The sequence below is a fragment of the Kogia breviceps genome, chromosome 6 (genome assembly GCF_026419965.1).
Source record: "Kogia breviceps isolate mKogBre1 chromosome 6, mKogBre1 haplotype 1, whole genome shotgun sequence".
NCBI classification, from domain to species: domain Eukaryota; kingdom Metazoa; phylum Chordata; class Mammalia; order Artiodactyla; family Physeteridae; genus Kogia; species Kogia breviceps.
The window spans coordinates 73,893,054-73,920,609 of record NC_081315.1 but is presented as its reverse complement, the minus strand read 5'-3'; the positions used below and the strand labels follow the sequence as shown (position 1 = coordinate 73,920,609).

Here is a 27,556-nt window from a genome sequence, read left to right as displayed (position 1 = left end):
TTGAAATCATTTAAAAGTGAAGACTGCTCTGTTAGTTTCCTGGGGCTGCTGTAACAAAGTACCACAGACTGAGTGGCTTAAACAGCACAAGTTTGTTGTTTCATGGACCTAGAGGTTAGAAGCCTGCAATCCAGTGGGCTGGAGGGAGGCTGGGGGCTGTGAGGGAGGGATCTGTCCCAGGCCCCTCTCCTTTTCTCCCCGTGGTTCTTCCCTCTATGCATGCCTGGCTCTGTGTCCAAATTTCCCTTTTATAAGGACTCCAGTCATATAGGATTAGCCGCTCCCCACCCCATGACCTCATTTTCACTTGATTCCCGCTATAAATCTACACAGAAGGTCACATTCTGAAGTACCAGGGGTTAGAATTCCAAAGTATGTTTTGTGAGGGGAAAATAGTTAAACTCATAGCAATAAGTAATAGCTATATGTGGATAACATTTCTTTATTGTTTCTTACTGATTTATCATTTGCTACCTTGATATTAGTACTTACATGTGTTTTTCCTTTTTGCTTGAAGTTCTTTGTTTTAAAATAGTTTACATCAGTGTTAGGTGCTATTTTTTATAAATTAAGTTTTAACACAATATTTAGTTGTCTTTAGAAATGTGCTAAAATTCTTACACTTTACAAAGAAGTAAAGTGGAAGGATGAAATCTACTATAGAGGAAACTAAGTGGACTTAATGAGGAGACCACCTGAGTCTAGCTCTGACTTTTCTAGTGTTTTTTGCATCTGTAAGGTGGAAAGGTTGGATCAGATGATGACCCCTACTGTTCTCTGCATTTATGATCTAGTTATTCTGTTTAATAATTGCTCCCAGTCTTTTAAACCTGTGCTTTCTCATTTTATCTCCTGCTTAGTATCCACAGTGGAGGTTTACTTGGACACTTCTTTCTGTAGTTTATGTTACGAGAGCAATAGCAGGTGACTTTGCTTGATTCAGATGACACGTCACCTCTCCCTGCCCCTCTGCCAATACAGGATTCTTACACGCCTCCCTTGTGACCTCACAATGAGAGGCAGCTCTAGGGAAGTGGGTAGCTAGAAGGCCTGGGGTCCAAATCCTGGCTCTGCTACTTACTAGCTGTTAGAGTTGGGGCAAATGTCCAACTTTTCTGTGCCCCATTTCCTTACCTGTAAAGTAAATAGGCAAGGAGATAACAATAGTACCTACCTCATAGGACTGTTTTGAGGACTGAGTACCTCCACATATTAGAACATATTAAAACAGAATAAGTGTTCAATAAACATGTTTTATTGATCAATTAACTGTTATGATCATTGTCCCTAATTGTTCTTATCAGATTTATTTGTGGGACTTTATTTCATTCCATTGTCTTTCCTAGGAATAAGAAGAAAATTTATTTTAATCTGTTAAACACACTTTCATTTTAAAGCAATTTCAGTGCTAGAGATTGACTATGGCATTATTGGTGGAGAGGTATTTGAGGTTCCTAGCTTCTGTTTCTTGCTCTTAGGCTAAGAACCTGATGAGGATTTAGCTTTTGGTCATTCAGTGTGTTGCTGCCTTTTGGTTTTCTATGCTTAAGTTGCTTGTGCCTCTGTCTCTCCTTTCGTAAAGAGTGATATTTAACATCGATTTCCAGGGGAATTAAGGATTTTTAAAAATATCTTTCTATAAAGAGCACTGAGATATTTACAGGAAAAATGCTATGTGGATAGAAGATGATATTGAGTCGGGATTCAAGGCTTATAGCAAACATGAAAAATGTACGAAATGAAACCCAGTCATTAAGAAATACATTTTTCAGTAACTGTGTCCCCACATGTCCAGGACATAAAGGAATTGCAAAATTTTGTCTGTTAGTTCTGGAAGGACCCTGAGAGATTGTCTTGTTGAAATGTCTCGTACTAGTGTGTGTGAAGAGTTGTGATTGTGGGGAATTATGAGTGTGCTTTCTTTAACTAATCTCACGGTTCAGTAATGTGAAGTAGAAGGTCACATGGATGGGAGACGGTCACGTGGATGACTTACCTGTTGGTAAGTTGTGCTTCTCCAAAGCAGATTTTCTCGGCAGAGGATAATAATCATAAAATCATAAGATTGGGTTCTTGGATCTTCCTTGTGGCATTGGTATTTGTTACTGGATTGAAAAAAAATTTTCTTCTTGGATTTTAGGATAAAGAAGGTGGTTTTATGGTAAGAGATTCCAGTCAACCAGGCATGTACACAGTCTCCCTTTATACAAAGTTTGGAGGGTAAGTAATATCTCTCTCTCTCTCTCTCTCTCTCTCTCTCTCTCTCTCTCTCTCTCTCTCTGCTTAAATTCAGAGTTTTTATATGAAGTTCTTATATAGTTTATATGGATTCCTAATTTTCAAAAAATAAGCTACAATTCAGCATTAAAAAAATCTGAACTTGATTTCTAAAGTCTATAACATTTTTATATTCATATCTAGTAACTTTCATCATTTTCCATATATATATTTGTTCTGAATGACTACAGAAACTTTAGCAACATTCCACAGATAATTACTTTGCACTGTGCTAGGTACTAAGGATACCACACTGAGCCAAGAAGACACAGACCCAGCCCTCCAGTAGCTTAGTGAGGGCTTCTTTCAGACAGGCAAACAGGCAGTGATGGTATGTGTGAGTGACTGCTATGCAGGGAGGGCAACATGTGTGTGTGTGTGTGTGTGTGTGTGTGTGTTTGTATGTCGGGGTGGGGGTGGGTGGTACATAGCCCAGACACATCTGAGTTAGGCATTAACGTTGTCTACTGACATCCAATGTGAGACCTGACGGGTGAGGCAGGCAAAAGTTGGAGAGAGGGAACTGTGTTTCTGACACAGGAAATTGCCTGGACCTGGAAGTGAGGGAGCACTTGGTGAGCTGACAACAGTGTATTGTAGCTGGATTGTAGAATGGGAGGGGTAGGGGGAAGGGAGGAGAGAGAAGCCTGAGAGGTAGAAGTGGAAGACACGTCATATCCATGTCAAGGAGTTTGAGCTTTATCTTCACAGTGGCAAGAATTCTCTGGAAAGGATTTTCAGCAAGAGATGACTCAGGAAGACCTAAGATACCTAAAATAGAATGTGTACCTGATTTGTACGTCTAGTTTATTAATTTTAGAGGTCTTCTGGACATTTGAAACACCAACAACAGGGACAAAAACCAGTATCCAGCTAATAGCTATTTTAAGACTTTTAATTGTTGGTAAATGGAGTTTTGGTAAATGTTCTCTTTCACGATCTCATGCAAGGGACCAAGTATCAGTTGTCAGTGACCACTTTATAACTTCCATCTGTTAATTTGAAAGGTGAAGCTAAGAAGAACATGGGGAAAAATAAAATTTGTGGGGGCCATATGTAGGGATGCTGGTAGAAAACATCTTAAGGGTGAAGTTACATTATTCCAACTTGGTTCTAACACATTCTGATTTTTGTTACAGAGAAGGTTCATCAGGTTTCAGGCATTATCATATAAAGGAAACAATGACATCTCCAAAGAAGTATTATCTGGCAGAAAAACATGCTTTTGGTTCAATTCCTGAGATTATTGAATATCATAAGCACAATGCAGCAGGTAAGTGAGCTGTTAAAACCTATTTCAAATATAAAGTAGTGATTAAAATGATTAGACATTGTGACGAATTCTTCCTTGAGCAGGTTTATGTTGTAGTTAATTGTAGAAAGTGATTGATTTAAAATTACTGCATATTAAGGAAGTGATATATACAAAGAGAAATCAGAAATAATAACTCTAAAGAAGCCCCGTCTTGACCTTAAAACACAAGTTATCCTTATCGTGTGTGGCAAACGTTCACATCTGCCACATAAAATACAAGGTCTACATCCTTGGTACTGACAAAGGTTCTTTGCTTGACCAAACTTTAGTCAGACTCCTGGACCATCTCCTGGGCCCATCTGTACACTTTCTTATAAAATCCAGTTTTGTCAATAACCCTGCTAAGTCACTTTAACCAGAACCCCTTACCCTTGAGATTTGATGTCTAATCACCCTCAATAACTGGTCGGGTTCCTCGCCTTCCACCGTCCCCCTGGGTAATGTCTGGGTACCCTGGCTTATTTCAGCAAGAATCTTGTTTGATTAGTTTGGCCAGAACCACTCTAAGCCCTCCCTGTGTTGATGTTTCTTTTAGTAATTTTCTATCCACTGATTCCCCACCCTTCTCCTTGGCTGTGAGTTCTCATTTGTCCAGGCTGTATTTGGAGTCGGGCCCATCTCTCTCCCCCACTTTAAAATCCCATTGCAGTGATCCTTATACCTATCACAGTGGTCCTGAATAAAGCCTGCTGGACCATCTTTAAAAGCATCATTGAATATTTTTCTTTCTTTAACAGTACCAAACTAAAATCCAAGGTATGTCTGTGTCACAGCTGTCACAGAAGCTGCCAGATGAGCAGCTTAGGTTTAGGCCTGTGTTAGAGGCTTCCAAAGACTAGCATAAGAGTGTCCCAGACACGTCTTCCATCTTCCCAAATCTTTGCTACACTTAACTACCAGAGTGGGAATAAACCAAACATCAAAAACAAAACCAGAAACCACATTTGTGCCCTTGGAAGCTCCAGAGGATGAGATAGAAAGAGTTCTAGCCTTTGACTTCAAAGATGGTTAGCCAAGTGTCCAGCCCAGTTTATGGAAAATTAACTTTTGAAATTTTATCGAAGGCCTTTGCCAAGTCTGTTGCTATTTGTGACTCTCTTCACATCTCTCAGATAATGATAGGAACAGTTACTGAGATATAATTTACACACCATAAAGTTCACCCACATGATGTGTACAACTCAGTGGTCTCTAAATTAGTATATTTACAGAGTTGTGCCAACTATCACCATAATCTGAGGTCATTTTCAGCATCCCCTGTGAAGAAATCTTGAACTCATTAGCAGTCACCCCTTAACCCCTCCACCAGTCCTGCCCTAGGCACCCACTAATCTACTTTCTATCTCTACAGATTTGCCTATTCTGGACATTTCACGTAAATGGAATCATACCATATGCAGTCTCTTCTGACTAGCTTCTTTGAGCATAATATTTTTGACATTCCTCCATGTCGTAGCCTATATAAGTACTCCACTCCTTTTTATTGATGAATAATAATCCATTGTGTGGATTTTGTTATCCATTTTGTATCATTCATCAGTTGATGGACATTTGGGCTGTTTCTACATTTTGGCCATTATGAGTAATGCTGCTGTGAACATTTGTGTACAAATTTTTGCATGAAACATGTTTCATTTCTTTTGGGTACTAACTAGGAATGGATTTGCTGGATCATATAATAACTCTGTGTTTAACATTTGAGGAACTGATTTCATATCAATTTGTCCCCTGAAGAACTTTTTCTTATCTTTTATTCTAGTCTTTTTCAGCATTCACATTCCCCTATTTCTTTCCTTTTGTTCTTGTGTGAATTTTTATGCTTCACCATTATCTCAATTCACTCATTTCAGAAACATGTATTAAGTGCCTACTGCATGCCAGGAACTATGCCAAACTGTAGGGATATTATGGTGAACTAGATGGCTATTGATCTTGTCTCTCCCAGATCTTACCATATGGTAGGGGAGACAGAGAAGTACATAACAATATTAAATTACTATGAGATATGCTGTATTAGAGGGAATACATAGTGCTACAGGTGTTTATAGGAGAAATACCTGGGATTTCTTATTTAGTACTGTAAGCAACTTAAGTTAAAGGATTTAAGGTACCTCACTGATTTCTAGTAGTTGTGTTATTCCCAGTCGTTAATATTGTAGAGCCCAATTTTAATGCTAAGATTACAAATGCTGAGTTATGTCAGGTGAATCACTTTAATTTTAGTAGACTACTGTAATTCCATTTCATAATTCAAATCTCATACTGAAAAGAACATGAAATAATAATTGATAATAATAGTTGGAACCCTTTTAACATCCTTTAAAGTGTTTGCAAGATGTTGCAATGTTGCATGCATTACCATGCTAGCATAGTGCCTGATAAACACTGTATTTAAAAAAAAAATGTTGAATGAATAAAAACGTATATTTTATTTATTTATTTATTTTATTTTATTTTATTTTATTTATTTATTTATTTATTTTTTTTTTGTGGTATGCGGGCCTCACTGTTGTGGAGCACAGGCTCCGGACGCACAGGCTCAGCGGCCATGGCTCACGGGCCCAGCCGCTCCGCGGCATGTGGGATCTTCCCAGACCGGGGCACGAACCCGTGTCCCCTGCATCGGCAGGCGGATTCTCAACCACTGCGCCACCAGGGAAGCCCAAAACGTATATTTTAAAAATTGTCGGCTCAGAGAGTAGTGAAACCAGGCAGGACCCTGTGGGGGCCTTGCTGGGTACAAAAGCTCCTCTGTGTTTCCAGTTTCTTGTTGGAAAAAAAAAAAAAAGGCTTTAATCTCCTAAGCCTTCCCCAAGCTCCAAAGAGCAGGCTCAAGCAGTTAATGATTAGAGTCACAGGACTCCTAATTCCTCCTGAAGGGATGTAGATAACAATCTGATCCATATCTTTGAGTTGCTCTGCAGAAACTAAGACCCCCATCCAGGTGGAGGATGGTGACTACATGCTGACAACAAGCAGGTAGACCCCAGGCTGGTTGGAACCAGAAGGTTGATGATTGAGATTCCTGAAACACCACCCTGTTACCTACCCTCGGCCAATCAGAAGAAGGTCCACGAGCTGATCACTTGTCTTACTACCCTCTCCCCTAACAATGCCTTTAAAAACCCTTGTCGAAGGCCTCTGGGGAGTTTGGGTCTTTTGAGTACAAGCCCCTACCCACCCACCACCCACCCACCCCCCGTTCTCCTTGCTTGGCCCTGCAATAAACCTTTTTCTGCTCCAGACTCCGACATTTCAGTTTGTTTGGCCTCACTGTGCATCAGGCACACAGACTGGGTTTTGACAACAGTAGGATCATCTTCCTTCCTGCCTTCCTTTATTTTTTGCTAGCATATAGCAGAGGGCTATATATACACAAAGAAGATGAGCACTAAGTGAATAAATGAATGAATTTTGTAAGTGAGTTTCTAGTTTCGCACTTTACTATGCAGAATGATTGAGTGAATTCAACTGTAGTACTCTTTTTGATTTCTAGGACTTGTCACAAGGCTGCGGTACCCAGTTAGCACAAAGGGGAAGAATGCACCAACCACTGCAGGATTCAGCTACGGTAACTCCTTTTGTAGTTGCATGGCAAATTTTCCTTGAAAAGAACCCATTATCACAAGACCAGTTTAGATGTGTAGAATTCCACATAGTGGAACTGTTTTTATATAAGTTTACCATGTGAGATGTTAGATGATTACACTTATAGCTGTAGTAACCCTAGGTTTTCTGTTTTCATCATTATTCATTATTTGGTAGAAAACTGTCTGTCAGTGAAAAATAAGCATTACCATGTTACTTCTAAAATAAATCAAAGCCTTTCCTGCTTCTCACTGGGCTTGGTTGGCTACTCACAGGAAAGTAAAGATGGAGGTAATAGAGAAGACATGCAACTTGATTGTCTTTGTGCTACTGGTGAAAGCCTTTTAAACAGGTTAAACTCTTTCCAACTTGATGGAATTGAAAAAGAAAAAAATACTTCAGGGGGAGGAATGGTAAAGGAGGAAGTATTTGTTTAAAAAAGAAAAAAGTACCTTTAACTTTCAAGCTCCATTATTATTAGCTTATTGTGCAGCATCTTCTTGCTTTCTTCAGTTCACTTTGCTTTTATTGTGACAGCTGAGAAGGGGTCCATCCTCCCCAGAGGGAGGAAAGCCACCTTCTGTCGCTTATGGGCAGGTTGCAAGTCTGCTATGTGTTGGTAATTGTATTACCTTGTAAGTTTTAGATTGACCTTGGTTATAGTTTCTTTGTTTCTCACTGATTCCTACTGTATTCTCCTGATTAAATTTTATCACTTTCCCCCTCTGTCTCACAGAAAAATGGGAGATTAACCCGTCAGAGCTGACCTTTATGAGGGAGTTGGGGAGTGGACTCTTTGGAGTAGTAAGGCTTGGCAAGTGGCGAGCTCAGTACAAAGTAGCCATCAAAGCTATTAGGGAAGGTGCCATGTGTGAGGAAGATTTTATAGAAGAAGCTAAAGTAATGATGTAAGTTTCTATGTTTTTGCTGGTTCCCCTTTTTGTATTAAAAAGTGGCCCCTTGCCAGCTAACACCCCTGGTGGTTTCTTTCCCTGCAGTAACTCTGTGTATTGCATGACTTCCCTTTCAGGAAACTGACACACCCGAAGTTAGTACAGCTTTATGGTGTATGCACCCAGCAGAAACCCATTTACATCGTTACCGAGTTCATGGAAAGGGGATGCCTTCTGAATTTCCTCCGACAGAGACAAGGCCATTTTAATAGGGATGTGCTGCTGAGCATGTGTCAAGATGTGTGTGAAGGGATGGAGTACCTGGAGAGAAACAGCTTCATCCACAGAGACCTGGTAATCGCAAACCACCTGCCTTCCCATCACCAGCCAAATTCCTTTGTAATCTGGGTCAACAAATGAGCAATGACGTGTTCATACCCAAGTTTTGTTCTCAACAATATATCACCATTACTTTTATTTACTTATTTATTTTTAATTAAAAAATTTTTTTTTGTGGTACGCGGGCCTCTCACTGCTGTGGCCTCTCCAGTTGCGGAGCACAGGCTCCGGACGCACAGGCCCAGTGGCCATGGCTCACGGGCCCAGCCGCTCCGCGGCATGTGGGGTCTTCCTGGACCGGGGCACGAACCTGCGTCCTGTGCATTGGCAGGCGGACTCTCAACCACTGCACCACCAGGGAAGCCCTCACCATTACTTTTAAATGTGGTAAATTTAACTTGCCCCATAGTTTTAACAGAAAGATCTTTATTAAATCTAATACATGTAGTATATAATTACATAGGTACCTGTTTATTAAATCATACATAATTACATAGGTAATATTTCCAAGTTAGTTACCATGCATTACATTTGGTCTTCATAAGAATCCCATGAGATAGCTAATCATAACAGATTTTATGACCACATTGTCTTATAGATAAGAAAATTAGCATCAGAGAAGTGAAATGACATGCATATGGTGATAAATGGGAAGTTAAGGGTTGACTCATCCTTTGACTAAGTCCTAAGCTGTTTTCCATCTCACACAGTAGAAGCTGAAACTATAAAAGAAATACTTTTGTTCACTTTCTTCACTGGAAAGAGATGGAGTCGATGTTAACTCCAGAAAATACTAGAAAAAGTAATCTATTACTGGTTCCAAATTATTGTGATGGAGGCGCTTCTTAATTTTTCCTCTCTCTTACTCTGTCTCCCTCTCTGCTCCACTCTTTTTTTCTTTCTCTTTTTCTTCTCTGCCTATTCTTCCCAAATGTGTCTATTTTCAGTATGTTGGTAGAACTGTTAGACCCTGTTAAAGTATACAATACTCTATTATTAACTGTAGTCATCATGCTATATCTTAGATCCTCAAAACTTATCTTGTAACTGAAAGTTTGTACCCTTTGACCAACATCTCTATTTCCCCTAACCCCCCAACCCCTGGCAATCACCAGTATAGTCTTCCTTTCTGTGAGTTCCATTTTTCTCCCCCTTAGAGTCCATATATAAGTGATAGCATATAGTATTTGTCTTTCTCTGTTTGGTCTGTTTCACTTAACATAGTGTCCTCCAGGTTCATCCATGTTGTTGCAACTGATGAGATTTTCTTCTTTTTTTTTTTATGGTTGAATAATGTTCCATTCTATGTATATATATACATACCACATTTTCTTTATTCATTCACCCATTGATGGACACTTGGGTTGTTTCCATATCATGGCTATTGTGAATAATGCTGCTATGAATATAGGAGTGCAGATATTTCTTTAAGGTACTGATTTTGTTTCCTTCAGCTACATACTAGGAAATGAGAATGCTGGATCATACATATGGTAATTCTGTTTTTAATTTCTTGAGGAACCTCCATACTGCTTTCCATAGTGACTATACCAATTTGCGTTCCCACCAACAGTATACAAGAGTTCCTCTTTCTCCACCTTTTCTTTTTTTTTTTTTTTTTGCTATTTCTGAGATACACATTTTAAAGTAGTAACTAGAATTATGACTTATAACATTATACCAGAACATATAAGATTTTTAGGAATTTCATGTAAAGTCTGAAACATTTATATTAACATATTTCCATACAAATAACCCAAAGAAAGTTTAGCAGTTTTTTTTTTTTTTTTTTTTGCGGTATGCGGGCCTCTCACTGTTGTGGCCTCTCCCGTTGCGGAGCACAGGCTCCGGACGCACAGGCCCAGCGGCCATGGCTCACGGGCTTAGTTGCTCCGCGGCATGTGGGATCTTCCCGGACCAGGGCACGAACCCGTGTCTCCTGCATCGGCAGGCGGATTCTCAACCACTGCGCCACCAGGGAAGCCCTAGTAGTTTATTATTTTTAATTTCAGAATTTTATTTTATTTTTTTATACAGTAGGTTCTTATTAGTCAATTTTATACACATTAGTGTATAAAATCCCAATCACCCAATTCAGCACACCACCACCACCACACCCCTGCAGCTTTCCCCTCTTGGTGTCCGTACATTTGTTCTCTACATCTGTGTCTCAACTTCTGCCCTGCAAACCGGTTCATCTGTACCATTTTTCTAGGTTCCACAGACATGCATTAATATATTTGTTTTTCTCTTTCTGACTTACTTCACTCTGTATGACAGTCTCTAGATCCATCCACATCTCAACAAATGACTCAATTTCATTCCTTTTTATGGCTGAGTAATATTCCATTGTATATATGTACCACAACTTCTTTATCTGTTCATCTGTCAATGAGCATTTAGGTTGCTTCCATGATCTGGCTATTGTAAGTAGTGCTGCAATGAATATTGGGGTGCATGTGTCTTTTTGAATTACGGTTTTCTCTGGCTATATGCCCAGTACTGGGACTGCTGGATCATATAGTAATTCTATTTTTAGTTTGTTTGTTTTTTCTTTTTTTGTGGTACGTGGGCCTCTCACTGTTGTGGCCTCTCCCGTTGCGGAGCATAGGCTACAGATGCGCAGGCTCCGGACGTGCAGGCTCAGCAGTCATGGCTCACCGGCCCAGCCGCTCCATGGCATGTGGGATCTTCCCAGACTGGGGCACGAACCCGTGTCCCCTGCATCGGCAAGCAGACTCTCAACCACTGAACCACCAGGGAAGCCCTATTTTTAGTTTTTTAAAGAACCTCCATACTGTTCTCCATAGTGGCTGTATCAATTTACATTCCCACCAACAGTGCAAGAGGGTTCCCTTTTCTCTACACCCTCTCCAGCATTTGTTGTTTGTAGATTTTCTGATGATGCCCATTCTAACTAGTGTGAGGTGATACCTCATTGTGGTTTTGATTTGCATTTCTCTAATAATTAGTGATGTTGAGCAGCTTTTCATGTGCTTCTTGGCCATCTGTATGTCTTCTTTGGAGAAATGTCTATTTAGGTCTTCTGCCCATTTTTGGATTGGGTTATTTGTTTCTCTAGTATTGAGCTGCATAAGCTGTTGATATATTTTGGAGATTAATTCTTTGTCCGTTGATTCGTTTGCAAGTATTTTCTCCCATTCTAAGGATTGTCTTTTCATCTTGTTTATGGTTTCCTTTGCTGTGCAAAACCTTTTAAGTTTCATTAGGTTCCATTTGTTTATTTTTGGTTTTATTTCCATTACTCTAGGAGGTGGATCAAAAAAGATCTGCTGTGATTTATGTCAAAGAGTGTTCTTCCTATGTTTTCCTTGAAGAGTTTTATAGTGTCCAGTCTTACATTTAGGTCTTGAATCCATTTTGAGTTTATTTTTGTGTATGGTGTTAGGGAGTGTTCTAATTTCATTCTTTTACATGTAGCTGTCCAGTTTTCCCAGCACCACTTATTGAAGAGACTGTCTTTTCTCCATTGTATATCCTTGCCTCCTTTGTCATAGATTAGTTGACCATAGGTGTGTGGGTTTACCTCTGGGCTTTCTATCTTGTTCCATTGATCTATGTTTCTGTTTTTGTGCCAGTACCATATTGTCTTGATTACTGTAGCTCTGTAGTATAGTCTGAAGTCAGGAAGTCTGATACCTCCAGCTCTGTTTTTTTCCCTGAAGACTGCTTAAGCTATTCAGGGTCTTCTGTGTCTCCATACAAATTTTAAGATTTTTTTGTTCTAGTTCCGTAAAAAATGCCATTGGTAATTTGATAGAGATTGCATTGAATCTGTAGATTGCTTTGGGTAGTATAGTCATTTTCACAATATTGATTCTCCCAATCCAAGAACATGGTATATCTCTCCATCTGTTGGTATCATCCTTAATTTCTTTCAACAGTGTCTTACAGTTTTCTGCATACAGGTCTTTTGTCTCCCTAGGTAGGTTTATTCCTAGGTATTTTCTTTTTGTTGCAGTGGTAAATGGGAGTGTTTCCTTCATTTCTCTTTCATATTTTTCATCATTAGTGTATAGGAATACAAGAGATTTTTGTGCATTAATTTTGTATCCTGCAACTTTACCAAATTCATTGATTAGCTCTAGTAGTTTTCTGGTGGCATCTTTAGGATTCTCTATGTATAGTATCATGTCATCTGCAAACAGTGACAGTTTTACTTCTTCTTTTCCAATTTATATTCCTTTTATTTCTTTTTCTTCTCAGATTTCCATGGCTAGGACTTCCAAAACTATGTTGAATAATAGAAGTGAGAGTGGACATCCTTGTCTTTTTCCTGATCTTAGAGGAAATGCTTTCAGTTTTTCACCATTGAGAATGATGTTCTCTGTGGGTTTGTCATATATGGCCTTTATTATGTTGAGGTAGGTTCCCTCTATGGCTACTTTCTGGAAAGTTTTTATCATAAGTGGGTGTTGAATTTTGTCAAAAGCTTTTTCTGAATCTATTGAGATGATCATTAGGTTTTTATTCTTCAGTTTGTTAATATAGTGTATCACATTGATTGATTTGCATATATTGAAGAATCCTTGCCTCCCTGGGATAAATCCCACGTGATCATGGTGTATGATCCTTTTAATGTGTTGCTGGATTCTGTTTGCTAGTATTTTGTTGAGGATTTTCGCATCTATATTCATCAGTGATATTGGTCTGTAATTTTCTTTTTTTGGAGTATCTTTGTCTGGTTTTGGTATCAGGGTGATGGTGGCCTCATAGAATGAATTTGGGCGTGTTCCTTCCTCTGCAGTTTTTTGGAAGAGTTTGAGAAGGATGAGTGTTAGCTGTTTTCTAAATGTTTAATAGAATTCACCTGTGAAGCTATCTGGTCCTGGACTTTTGTTTGTTGGAAGATTTTTAATCACAGTCTCAATTTCAGTGCTTGTGATTGGTCTGTTTATATTTTCTATTTCTTCCTGGTTCAGTCTTGGAAGGTTATACCTTTTTAAGAATTTGTCCATTTCTTCCAGGTTTTCCATTTTATTGGCATAGAGTTGCTTGTAATAGTCTCTTAGGATTCTTTGTATTTCTACAATGTCTGTTGTAACTTCTCCTTTTTCATTTCTAATTTTATTGATTTGAGTCCTCTCCCTCTTTTTCTTGATGAGTCTGGCTAATGGTTTATCAATTTTGTTTATGTTCTCAAAGAACCAGCTTTTAGTTTTATTGATCTTTGGTATTGTTTTCTTTGTTTTTATTCCATTTATTTCTGCTCTGATCTTTATGATTTCTTTCCTTCTGCTAACTTTGGGTTTTGTTTGTTCCTCTTTCTCTAGTTCCTTTAGGTGTAAGGTTAGATTGTTTATTTGAGATTTTTCTTGTTTCTTGAAGTAGGCTTGTATAGCTATAAACTTCCCTCTTAGAACTGCTTTCGCTGCATCCCATAGGCTTAGGATCATCATATTTTCATTGTTATTTGTCTCTAGGTATTTTTTTTTCCTCTTTGATTTCTTCAGTGATCTCTTGGTTATTTAGTAATGTATTGTTTAGCCTCCATGTGTTTGTGTTTTTTACATTTTTTTTCCTTGTAATTCATTTCTAATATAATAGCATTGTGGTCAGAAAAGATGCTTGATATGATTTCAATTTTCTTAAATTCACTGAGGCTTGATTTGTGACCCAAGATGTGATCTATCCTGGAGAATGTTCTGTGCGCACTTCAGAAGAAAGTGTAATCTGCTGTTTTTGGATGGAATGTCCTATAAATATCAACTAAATCTATCTGGTCTGTTGTGTCATTTAAAGTTTCTGTTTGCTTATTTATTTTCCTTCTGGGTGATCTGTCCATTCGTGTAAGTGAGGTGTTAAAGTCCCCCACTATTATTGTGTTACTGTCAATTTCCTCTTTTATAGCTGCTAGCAGTTGCCTTATGTATTGAGGTGCTTCTACATTGGGTGCATATATATTTATAATTGTTATATCTTCTTGGATTGATCCCTTGATCATTATGTAGTGTCCTTCCTTGTCTCTTATAACATTCTTTATTTTAAAGTCTATTTTATCTGATACAAGGATTGCTACTCCAGCTTTCTTTTGATTTCCATTTGCATGGAATATCTTTTTCCATCCCCTCGCTTTCAGTCTGTATGTGTCCCTAGGTCTGAAGTGGGTCTCTTGTAGACAGCATATGTATGGGTCTTGTTTTTGTTTCCATTCAGCAAGCCTGTGTCTTTTGGTTGGAGCATTTAATCCATTCACGTTTAAGGTAATTATTGATATGTATGTTCCTATGACCATTTTCTCAATTGTTTTGGGTTTGTTTTTATAGGTCCTTTTCTTCTCTTGTGTTTCCCACTTAGAGAAGTTCCTTTAGCATTTGTTGTAGAGCTGGTTTGGTGGTGCTGAATTCTCTTAGCTTTTGCTTGTCTGTAAAGCTTTTGATTTCTCCATTGAATCTGAATGAGATCCTTGCCAGGTAGAGTAATCTTGGTTGTAGGTTCTTCTCTTTCATCACTTTAAGTATATCATGCCATTCCCTTCTGGCCTGTAGAGTTTCTGCTGAGAAATCAACTGTTAACCTTATGAGAGTTCCCTTGTATATTATTTGTCATTTTTCCCTTGCTGCTTTCAATAATTTTTCTTTGTCTTTAATTTTGCCAATTTGATTACTGTGTGTCTCGTTGTGTTTCTCCTTGGGTTTATCCTGTATGGGACTCTCTGTGGTTCCTGGACTTGGGTGGCTATTTTCTTTCCCATGTTAGGGACGTTTTCGACTATAATCTCTTCAAATATTTTTTCTGGTCATTTCTCTCTCTCTTCTCCTTCTGGGACCCCTATCATGCAAATGTTGTTGCGTTTAATGTTGTCCCAGAGGTCTCTTAGACTGTCTTCATTTCTTTTCATTCTTTTTTCTTTATTCTGTTCTGCAGCATGGTGGAGAATTCCACCATTCTCTCTTCAAGGTCACTTATCCATTCTTCTGCCTTGGTTATTCTGCTATTGATCCCTTCTAGTGTATTTTTCATTTCAGTTATTGTATTGTTCATCTCTGTTTGTTCTTTAATTCTTCTAGGTCTTTGTTAAACATTTCTTGCATCTTCTCTATCTTTGCCTCCATTGTTTTTCCTACGTCCTGGATCATCTTCACATTTTTTTTTTTTATTGTGAATTCTTTTGCTGGAAGGTTGCCTATCTCCACTTCATTTACTTGTTTTTCTGAGGTTTTATCTTGTTCCTTCATCTGGTACATAGCCCTCTGCCTTTTCATCTTGTCTATCTTTCTGTGAATGAGGTTTTTATTCCACAGGCTGCAGGATTATAGTTCTTGCTTCTGCTCTTTACCCTTTCTTTTTTGACAGCTTTTGTCATCTCGTGTTTTTGTTGGTAGTCATTCTGACAGGTGTGAGGTGATATCTCATTGTGGTTTTGATTTGCATTTCCCTGATGATTAGTGGTGTTGAGTCCCTTTTCACATACCTATTGGCCATTTGTTTGTCTCTTTTTTTTTTTTTGGTCCTGCCACATGGCATGCGGGATCTTAGTTCCCCAACCAGGATTGAACCCGTGCCCCCTGCACTGGAAGTGTGGAGTCCTAACCACTGGACCGCCAGGGAATTCCCTTGTGTGTCTTTTTTGATAAAACGTGTATTCAGTCCTCTGCTCATTTTTCAATCGAGTATTTGCTTTTTTGCTCTTGAGCTGAATGAGTTCCTTATATATTTTAGATATTAACCCTTTATCAGATATATGTTTTACAATTTTTTTTCCCATTCTGTAGTTTGCCTTTTCATTTTGTTGATTGTTTCCTTTGCTGTGAAAAAACTTTTTACTTTGGTGTAGCCCTCGTTATTTATTTTTGCTTTTGTTGCCTGTGCTGTGCTGTCAGATCCAAAAAAATCATTGCCAAGACCATGTCAAAGAGCTTTTTCCCTATGTTTTCTTCTAGGAGTTGTATAGTTTCAGGTGTTACATTTAAGTCTTTAATCAATTTCAAGTTAATTTTTTGTATGGTGTAAAATTAGGGTCCAATTTCATTATTTTACATATAGATATTTGCATTTGCCAGCACCATTTATGGAAGAGATTATCCTTTCCCCATTGTGTGTTCTTGGTGCCCATGTTAAAGATTAGTTGACCATATATACATGGGTTTATTTCTGGGTTCTCTGTTCCATTGGTCTATGTTTCTGTTTCTGTGCCAGTACCATACAGTTTTGATTACTATATTTCTGTAATCTAGTTAAAAATCAGGAAGTGTGATGCCTCCCGCTTTATTCATTTTCAAGATTGTTTTGGCTATTCAAGGTCTTTTTAGTTTCATATGAAATTTAGATTGCTTTTTATATTTCTCTGAAAAATGCACTGGAGTTTTGATAGGGTTGCATCAAATATGTAGATCATTTTCGGTAGTATGGACATTTTAACAATTTTAATTCTTCCACTCTGTGAACACAGGATATCTTGCTGTTTATTTGTGTCTTCTTCAGTTTCTTTCATCAGTGTCTTATAGTTTTCAGTGTATAGGTCTTTCACCTCCTTGGTGAAATTTATTCCTATGTATGTTAATGTTTTTGATGCTATTGAAATTTACTTGCTTTCTTAATTTCTCTCAGTTCATTGTTAGCGTATAGAAACAAAACTGATTTTTCTATGTTTATTTTGTATCCTGCAACTTTACTGAGTTCTTTTATTACTTCTAACAGTTCTTTAGTGGAGTCTTTAGAGTTTTCTATATATAAGATCATGTCATCTGCAAACAGAGAAAATCTTACTTTTCTATTCCAATTTGGATGCCTTTTATTTCTTTTTCTCACCTAGTTGCTCTGGCTAGGACTTTCAGTACTATGTTCAATAGAAGTGACAAGAGTGGGCATCCTTGTCTTGTTCCTGATCTTGGAGGAAAAACTTTTAGCTTTTCACCTTTGAGTATGTTGTTAGCTGTGGGCTTGTAATATATGACTTTTATTATGTTGAGGTACATTCTTTCTATACCTAACTTGTTGAGAGTTTTTAATCATGATATGAAAGGATTTTGAATTTTGTCAAATGCTTTTTCTGTATCTGTTGAGATGATCATGTGATTTTTATCCTTCCTTCTGTTAGTGTGGTGTATCATGTTTTTGATTTGCATATGTCAAACCATCCTTGTATCCCAGGGATAAATACCACTGGATCATGGCATATGATCCTTTTAATGTGCTGTTGAATTCTGTTTGCTAACATTTTGTTGATGATTTTTTCATCTATATTCATCAGGCACATTGGCCTGTATTTTTATTTTCTTGTGTCCCCTTATCTTGCTTTGGAGTTAGGGTAACGTTGACCTTATAAAATGAGATTGGAAGTGAATCTTTTAAAAATTTTTGGAGGAGTTTGAGAACTTAGGATTGGTGTTAATTCTTCTTTAAATATTTGGTAGAATTCACCAGTGAAGCCATCCAGTCCTGGGCTTTTCTTTCACAAAACTTTTAAAGATCACATTTTATGACTGGGGCAAAGGACTTTGCAAAATAGAAGATGATGTGATATGTGTAACATTAGTTATTATTATGCTCAGTGATAATAAAGAACATCTCTTTGTCATATTGAAACTTGTGAATTTAGCACCTTTCTCTTTTTTGACTTTTAAAACTGATGGAAATCTGTTGTCTATGTGGGTATGAGAGGTTACACCTCTCTACACATACCACACCTTGGTGAAGGCAATTTTGATATGTTTGTGCCTATGACACTGACATCATTAGGGTAGGTTTTTGTCATCCCTTAAGGGAAGATTTTGATGCTTTTGTCTCCTGGGTGAAGAATCCTGGTGATTATCAAGTAAAGGCATCATAAGGTATCTTTATAGGAAGATGGAGATAATCCAGGGAACGGGTATTAACTCATACTTTAAAAGAGACTCATAAAATACATTCAACAGGAAATAACCTCGTGTAAATGGAATTTGCCTTGTACAGAGAATAAAATTCAGAAGCATAAGGAAGAAAAATACATTCTTAGTCTATGGGTTATGGCATGTAAAAAGATTGTCATCATGTCTTTCTTCTGAGAAATACTATGTCTTTTTCCAAACTATTTTCTTGAACCTTGTAACCTTAAAGAATGGGGAAGGAAGTATAAGTAATCTAGAATTGTATTTGTCATAAATGACAAAGCAAACTATGTTACATATGGTTGTTCTTTTGACTCTTTGGGTTAGAGAAGACCAATCATTGAGCAAAGCCACTGGGTAAAAGATTGTTCACCCATCATTTTGATGCTTGTGTGTTATAAAGCTTGCCTAGTAAGAACCTGAATTAAGGACTTTACGAGATGTTGTCACTATCAATAAGAAAATCAGATAGTTTAATAAGAATAGAAATGGGTGGGCAAAAAGCTGATTGACCCTCCTCTTAGTCCTCGTATAGATATGACAGTTGGCAAAGATTATGTAATAATGCCTTTTTTCACATGAGACTTTTGACCTGTCTTTCTATCCATTCTTTCATATAAATGTTGAAGACATTTCCATAGGGGTTAAAAAAAATTTATAAGAGACACCACCTCTGCAGATGTTGACTGGGTTACACTAAATTTAATATAAACAGAACTTATATTTTCTACTTTTATTGTGGAACTTTGCAACTAATATACCATTATAATGTTGTTTTCCAGGCTGCCAGAAATTGTCTAGTAAATGAGGCAGGAATTGTGAAGGTTTCTGATTTTGGAATGGCTAGGTAAGGCTGAGTATATGTGAACATTTTCTATAAATTTTGGATTAAATTAATGTAAGACTGTGGCCTTTTCCTTGAAAGTACTTGACTTTTTCTTTTCAGTTTGTGTAAGCTTCTTCTTCTGACGCCTGTTTAAGAGCTATTTTGAAATATCTTTTGTTCCTTTAACAAAACATTAGAAGTACCCATCATTTTAAGTCCACATCATTTTTGTACAGATTGATTTTTCTGCTTCTTAGTGTTTTTTGTATAAGTTTAGAAAATAGATTATCTCTATTTTAAAAGATTTCTTTGCTGAATTTGTCTTTTTACTGTTAGCTTTGGCTTTTTCTCAGGTAAACTGTTGAGAAATTATGATTACTTAATACTTCATTATGTGGCTTTAGTTGATATTCACATTAGCTTATAGAATTGATAAGCATGGAAATAATCTGCATTGATAAAGCAGAAAGGAAACCCTATTAGATGTCCTGAGATAAAATAAATATATTAAAATAACACAGTATATATTGTGTTAATTATTGTTAATCATTCTCTCCACTAGGTGGTAGTATAGCCCATTAAATACACTACTTTCTTTTCTCCCTGGTGTGGATTAAGTTTCTAGAATCTTGTTTTGATAGAAATGTGTTTGGGGTAAGTTTTTAGAATACGCAAATCTGTAATGTTTTTATTCTCTTAATTTTTGTAATCTTAATAGGGTGTTAGAAAAGTCATTTAAAAAGTATTTCATTTGTCCTTTCCTTCTCTCCTTCCTTCATCCATTCATTTATCTGTACACCCATCCATACAAAATTAGGTGCCTGCTCTGTGCCAGGCACAACACTAGAGATTGAACCCTAGCAGAGGATGACATTATCCATGTGAGTCCCTGCCCACGTGAAACTTAAATTCAGGAGGAGAGAGAAACATAAGACCTGAGAACCACTAAGAGGGGAGAGCACAGAGTGAGGTGACAGAGCAGGGGTCCGCAAACCTCGGCTTCTGGACCACATCTGACCCAACACTTAAGTTTGTATGGCCCGTGAGCCAGCCACGATGTTCACATTGTTTAATGGTTGGGAAAAAAGAACTTTAAAAATATTATGACATGTGAAAATTATCTGAAAGTCAAAAGCCAGTGTCCATAAATGAAGTGTTAATAGGACACAGACTCATTCACAGATGTGTTGTCTGGCTGCTTTCACTCTACAAAGGCCTGCAAAATCTAAAACACTCATGGTCTGGCCTTTTACAGAAAACGTTTGCCGACCCCTGTGATAGCGATAACTTGGGGCTGGTGGGGCGGGTGAGTACTGAGTGATGGCGCGGGTCAGGGGTGACAGTAGCGACTTCAAATCTGGTGCCTCTCGAAGGCCTCTTTGAGACCAGCATATCTGAAAAGAGACCCAAAAGGCAGGAAGTAGTCAATTAGGTGAAATAAAATATTCCAGGTGGCAGAACACCGAGTCCAAAAGCTTGAAATTCGGGATGAGCTTGGCCTGCTCAAGAATCAAAAGGGGGTCAGGGTGGTCAGCCCATGGCCAGCAGGAGGAGCGGTTATAAGGCAGGCCAGGCCAGGACTCGCCCCTGATGAAACTTGGGCCGAGGGAGATTCGAAAGCCATTACTGTCCGAAATGAGACCAGAACTGCTGGCTGTTAGAGCAATAAGGACCCAGTGCTCTTTGTTTTTTGTGAAGATATTCTGTATCTAACAGGCAGGCCTCCAATTTCAGGTTTGATTTTCATATGTTTGGCTTTCAAAAAACCTGTGCTTTTGCATCAGCTCCTTTGAAACACACTTTCTACACTCAGTTCAGACTCCCCTGACTGACAAACGCCCATGGTGGCACTGTCACCATCTTTGTCTATACAGCGAAGGAAGTTTGTGCAATCATTTGAATATTTTCCCATAGAGCTTGCAGAAATTAACCTAGTATGTTCCTATAATACATAAACACCTTCCTCTTGTGAATACATACTGAGCACATTACAGAAAGGGCTGAAGAACCCATATTTAGCACCCCAATTAAGATCCTCCCCAGGGGTAACCAGTGTTACCAGTTTGTGTGTGTCCTTCCAGAAGGATATAAGTATGCTCCCATAGAGAAATGACATAGTATTGTTCTGAGTGTGTGTATATAGAGGATGAATGTCATGGTATATACATATATACACCACCATGTGCGTACATCATTTTGCAATTTGCTCTTTTTATTTGCTATAGTTTTAAGTTGTGCTCTGTGGAATCATGGGGGCAAAAGCACATGTGCTTCAAGTGCTTTGCACCACTTCCTTTAGAGCAGCTCTGCTTTAGATGTTTTACATGTGGGACCTTTGGGTAAAATTTTTGTTTAAAGAACAGAACTGCTTCTTAAAAAGAAAGTTTGCAAACTCTTTTATTGTATGCTGCCTCCAATGCCTTATAAAAAAGAAAAACAGAAAAGTGAAAGCGCAGATAGAATGTTACAGTGCCTGCTTCTCAAGCACTTAGAGGAAGAGGGCAATTGCAGAGGCGTGGCTGCAGAGGCAAACAGCCAGCTTCAACCGGATGCCTGTTGGACTTCAGTCAACTGTGCTTTTTTTTTTTTTTTTTTTTTGCGGTACGAGGGCCTCTCACTGTTGTGGCCTCTCCCGTTGTGGAGCACAGGCTCCGGACGTGCAGGCCCAGCGGCCATGGCTCACGGGCCTAGCCGCTTCGCGGCATGTGGGATCTTCCTGGACCGGGGCACGAACCCGCGTCCCCCGCATCAGCAGGCAGACTCTCAACTACTGCGCCACCAGGGAAGCCCCAACTGTGCTTTTGATTTTAAGGAGGAAAAAAATTAAAGAACATGTACAAAATACAGACCGTAACTCAGTGTCTTACTCTAGGTATGTTCTGGATGATCAGTACACGAGTTCTTCCGGTGCTAAATTTCCCGTGAAGTGGTGTCCACCTGAGGTGTTTAATTACAGCCACTTTAGCAGCAAATCAGATATCTGGTCATTTGGTAAGAGTCATGCTCCTTTTCCCCTCAACTCTGCCCTGAAGAGGAAATGAGTGTATTGTTTGGCAATCCTTCTCCTCTTCCAGGTGTCTTAATGTGGGAAATATTCACTGAAGGCAGAATGCCCTTTGAGAAAAACACCAACTATGAAGTGGTAACCATGGTTACTCGCGGCCACCGACTCCATCAGCCGAAGTTGGCGTCCAGATATGTATACGAGTTGATGCTGAGATGTTGGCAGGAGGTATAACATTTTTCGGGTACTTTTTTCTTCAATCTCTAAAGCATTGAGGGATCTGGGCTTGGTAGATTCAAACTGTGTGGTCTTTATAGCCTAGTGAATGAGTGCATGTTTTATATGATTTCAAACTCTTAAGTAGACAGCCAGTCTTCTCAATTCAGTCTGAATAATGGGAAGAAGATGTGAAGAAGTGGAAAACACTAATAATTAAGATAGCAAATTCAGGCTGCAGCTCCCTTCCCAAGTGGGGCTCCCGCCCCAGTTGCCTGAGCCGGGGGCTCTGGGGATAAGCCCAGAGAAGTAGCTGTTCTTTCAGTGGATCTCTAGTGTTGTCGAAGTATTACTCTTTCACCAGAGAAGTTTTTTTTTCTCCAAGCCTCAACTTCCTCAGGTCATTTACTCTCAGTCTTCGGAAGTTTTCCTTCGCCCCATGTTAAAATGTCACCTCATAGAAGAGATTAGGCACCAAAATGACTTTTGAAAGATAACAGAACATTAGCTCACAGGTATGATGTGCTAGGCACTGTGCTAAGTGCTGTCAATTTAGTTCTCGAAATAACCCATCAAAGTGTGCATACTTTTATTATGACCACTCTGTGGATGAGGATATCAAGTTGTTGCTTGCCTAAGGCCACTTAACTACAGAGGAGCAGAGTCCTGTCTGACTCCAAAGTCCATGCCCTGGTCATTTGCTATCATGCCTCCCAAGAGCATTGATTGGGATGGACAGAGGCCTTCTAGCCAAGAAGTGGTGTTAGGGGGAGTGCGGACAATGTGAGCAAAGGTAGGGTGGTGGTAATGAACTTGGTGTGTGTGTACAAGGGTAGAGATTGTTCTGATTGAGCATAGGGCTCATGTGAGGGTTTTTGTGGGAAATAAAACTGGGTAGCAAGGGCCTGGGGGAGGGGCAGGTTATAGAGGGCCCTGTGAGTTAGCAGGAGTTGATTTTGCAGGCAGTTAGGATCTCTGTTAGGTTCTTGAATGGGATGCCAAAGCCATGTGGCAGAAAGGTTAGTGTAGCGGCAACACTTGCAGGATCGATTAGACCTGCTTGGAGATGCATGTGTGTTCCCCCCTGAAGCAAGGAGTCCCTTACTCTGGTATGCAATGCCATCTGAGTTGGAGCAGTGAAAAATCATTTTGGGGATGGATTCTGGAACCCACAGCCTCTACTTGATTTTGAATTGTAGAAACCAGAGGGAAGGCCTTCCTTTGAAGATTTGCTGCGCACGATAGATGAACTAGTTGAATGTACAGAAACTTTTGGAAGATAAGTGCTGTGACCGGATGATGTGATGGCTTCCAGATTCCAAAGCACGAGGAAGAAATGGCACTTTGTGGCAAACTTTTAATTTATTTAGCACTTGGATGTGTAGATTGTTTTACTTATAAAGGGGAAACACCGAAAACATTTGCTTCTAGACCAGCCGTAGCTCTGTGACCGAATCTTCTGGATTATGGAATGCTGCCTTAGACATGATGGTTAAAAGCACCCACTTTTATTCATTCCACAAGTACTGGAGTGCCCACTATGTGCCAGGCACTGTGCCCAGGCACCAGGGTCTGCCCATTTTAGGGGTGCATGTGGGATCATGTTAGCCGGTGCCAGTGGAAGGCCAGGGTAATTGGGAGAGGGAAGGGTATCCGAGCCACATTCCAGCCACCCCTCGCTTCCCTGTGACTTCTACAGAAATCTGGGCTGGGGCATTGTCTAGAATATGGGTTCCGGATGGATCAGGAACCCACCTTGGATAAATACCCATCTTTTGTTTTGAAACATCTGTTTTCAGGACTGCCATTAGTAGTACATTAAAACGTATTTGTATGCTGTACATATTGTAAATATATATAATATATAAAGTTATGTATTTATAAGAAACATGAGTCGTCTTTTTCGTAATTTGATTTTTATTGGAGTATAGTTGATTTTATGAGTTGTCTTTTAATTGAAATGTTTAATTCTGTAATATATGAGCCAACCCTCTTAGGACTAGGGATTTTACCTTACAGCTGTCAATTCCTTTTTCCCTGAGGATCAAATATTCCCTACTGAAGAGAAAAATGTCTGGACCCTTCTATCACGAATGCCCCCTCCTCACTTGGGTAGCCATGTTTGAGGTGCCTGTCCAGCTTACGCCCCCAGCAGGGGCTGTGTTTGGGCTAAGTGGACCTGCCCACGGTATTCACAGCTAATTGGAGTTGGATGGAAAATTGAGCCTAGGGGCAATCAATCAGTTTCTGTGTCTTAAGAATCTGTCCCTGGACATAAATGTGAACGTGTGCTCTGTACAGAAGGATCAGATGATGATCACCATAAAGGCTGTCCCAACTGCATGCAAGACCCAGGAGCAAGCCAAGTTCTGGCAGAATTCAGGAAGCAGCCAGGAAAAATGGCTGACAGCGTGGCATCTGAGCTGTTTCCCAGATGGCTTTCAGGAGGCCAGGTTGGACTTGGGTTCCTGCATCAGAGAGATTGTCTTTTATAGCTTCATAGTAGACCCTGCAATTGAGTTTATTTGAGTGGGTTTCTGACCCTTATAATTTCTGACCAGGACACCATCTGAGTTAGAGCCTCATTTACTCATGAGCCCAGGGAAAAGAAAGACGGTCTCCATCATGAAAGCAAGGCTGTGTATTGCCCCACACTGTATTGTTGGTTTTGTGGGCATAGAAAGCCCAGAACGACACAGGGCCTTTCTTCAGGAGTTCGTCTGTTCTGGGGGGCCGTGGTCTCCCCCCATGCTGTGGAGCATTGTGTGAACACCCTTTACATAGCGTTCACATAAGTAGTTCTTACGTGAAGAAGCTCCTTAATGCCCAGCCACTAGTTGTCTCAAGTCAACAGCATCCCACAGAACATTCTCCAGGAACAGCCAACAACAACTGGTTAAACCACAGTGTTGCCAAGGAAACAGCTCACAGGTGGGCAATGCTGGGTTCAGGAGTTTACCCCTCTGGCTTACCAAGCAAGTAACGGGCCAGAAGTTGTGCCAATGGCCTCAGAACAGCACAGATACTATTCCCTGGCTGCCTGTTTCCTCGAGGACTCCCCTGTAGACCTTGGGACATGAAACAGGCATCTCTGTGGTTTGTGTTTGAAGCATTAAGAAGTCTTATCCATTCACGTGGGGCCCAAAGGAACCTGTGTACAGCAGGACTCAGGATCCTAGAGGAATTATTATGAACTGAGGCCTTTACATTTGATTTTTTTTAAGTTACATACTCAAGGCCCACTTCCTCTACCATCTTCAAGTCTCATTAACAAGGGAATGGCTTCTTTTGTCACACGCCAGGTTGCTTGGACCCGGATAGCATGTCCTCTGCGTGTGACTTCTTATTTCCCTATGTTTCCACTAAGGATCTAGAGGCAAGAGCAGGCAAAGTCAAGGTGAATGACCCATGTACCCTCTTTTGTTGATTGCACTGGCTTGAATATTATAGCAGTGGTACTAGAACCATTTAACTCACTAAGAGCTTTGATGGTTAAAAAAAATATTATACATGCTGCGTTTATAGAAAATCAAGACCTTTTAAGGACCACAGGCTGTGGCTCTGAGTAGCACCTTCATATGACCATGGAGAATCATCTTTCCGTTCTGGTCAGTTCATCCCCTGAAGGCTGTCTTCTATCCTTCCCTGTCTCCCTTATAATGGAAAAAAATAAAATATTTATCCTAAGTCTTGTCACAGTCTGTTTGCCACCTTCCTTCTCATCTTCTTGTTTAACTGTACCCCCATCACAAAAAATACACACCTGTTAAGTAAATTATAGCTCATTCAAGGGGTTGGCTGTATGTGAGCCGTGCCCTACTGTCATTGTCATACCTTCCTCCTTCCTTCCCTCCCAGCCCCATCCCATACTTCCCTTTTGACCTTGAGGAACTGTGTTTAAAGTGCTAGGTGGCTTTGAAGAGAGAGGAGAAAGTATTTGGGAATATCTTCTTTAAAAATCTTTAAATATTTCACTAGAATTTTTTTTTTTAAGTTTTTATATAGAACCATAGCTACGGCTAAAAGAGAAGTAAAAATAGAAGAATCCACCCAGAATGTGTAAAGAGATCTTAATCTATAAAGCAGGGAATAGGAGGGGCAATGTGAATCTGCTGTGTCCTCAGTGCAGTGGTTCCCTTTGGTTTTAGTTACTTTTTGGTTATTTTTCAGTGGAATGAAGTGAAACTCCTAAGTGCGTTTTTATTGTTGATGATGTTTTGTTTGTAGTTCTCCGCTGTGCCCCAGTCACCTGGGGATGGATTAGTTTTCCCTCCTGCCCCGCAAAATAAACTTTCCTCGTATGGTGCCTAAAGTGTTAGTACTGAGTAACAGGACAGAATATTCTAGACGTGGTACTTCAAAACTTACAATCTAATTCTGTTTCTACCACTAACGGTGTCCCTTATCTTATCTGTGCCTCCAATTCTTTCTCTGTCCAGACAGAGCAATTTGAATTCATGCTCTTTTTAAGGTCCCTTTTACCAAAATCTTGTGATTTCTTGAAAATGGTGTTTGTTGGAGTCACCCACGCGCTCGGGAATGAAGAACTAGCAGCTAGCCTCAAAGATCTGGATATAGATTATTGAGCTTTCTCTTATATAGGCCATCGGGTTGTCATTCACACACTTCTCTGAGGTTTTTAGAACAGGAAAATAGGTGGGGTTAACTTTGCCTGTGAGAAACGTCTTGGGTGAGCTATGATTTCAGTTAAAAGATGTGTTTTTGTGACAGGAGCATCGCTGAAGACCTGAAGGCTGTTTTGTTTGCTCCCCGCACAAGTGCAGCCATGATTCTTTCCACCTGTAAGTAAGATGGCTTTGTCCTTTATCTTCAGGGCTTGTTCTGGGCATGGTACTTAGTCTTGAATGCCAGAAATTGTGAAGTGTGGAAGGTAATTTCCCCAGATGTTGTGACAGGGTTTTGTTTGTTATTTAAATACCCGTGGTGGTGATGTAATTTTAGAAAATGTTCAGCATTAAGGACACAAAATAGTGTCCTTAAATCTACCTGTGTGTATAGAAATGCAATCAGTTTGAAAAGTATTTGTATTTAGAATATTTAGTGTAAAGATCTGAGAGCAAAAGTCTAGGAGACCAAGTTCCACTTCAGGATTTGCTGCAACATTAGTGGGTCACCTTTGGTAACTTCTTTAGATCAGGTCCCCATCTGTACAATGGGCACTCTCTTTTTGCCTACCTCCCAACAAGATATAATAGAGAAACAATAGATTAAAATGGCAGGCTCTTCATGAACTTAATTTTGGAGCTG

At 39.4% G+C, this 27,556-nt stretch overlaps 1 protein-coding gene across 1 annotated transcript in view; it reads left to right on the top strand.

The window, feature by feature from the left end:
* TEC (tec protein tyrosine kinase) overlaps positions 1-24,170 on the top strand; it is a 153,156-nt gene extending 128,986 nt beyond the window's left edge. The window contains exons 10-18 of the mRNA XM_059067278.2: positions 2,141-2,220; positions 3,417-3,550; positions 7,089-7,163; positions 7,917-8,088; positions 8,211-8,427; positions 19,025-19,089; positions 21,941-22,059; positions 22,143-22,300; positions 23,488-24,170. Coding sequence (XP_058923261.1) covers positions 2,141-2,220; positions 3,417-3,550; positions 7,089-7,163; positions 7,917-8,088; positions 8,211-8,427; positions 19,025-19,089; positions 21,941-22,059; positions 22,143-22,300; positions 23,488-23,571 — 1,104 coding nt within the window. The 3' untranslated portion in view covers positions 23,572-24,170. The remainder of the gene's footprint in view (positions 1-2,140; positions 2,221-3,416; positions 3,551-7,088; positions 7,164-7,916; positions 8,089-8,210; positions 8,428-19,024; positions 19,090-21,940; positions 22,060-22,142; positions 22,301-23,487) is intronic.
* The last annotated feature ends 3,386 nt before the right edge of the window (positions 24,171-27,556 follow it).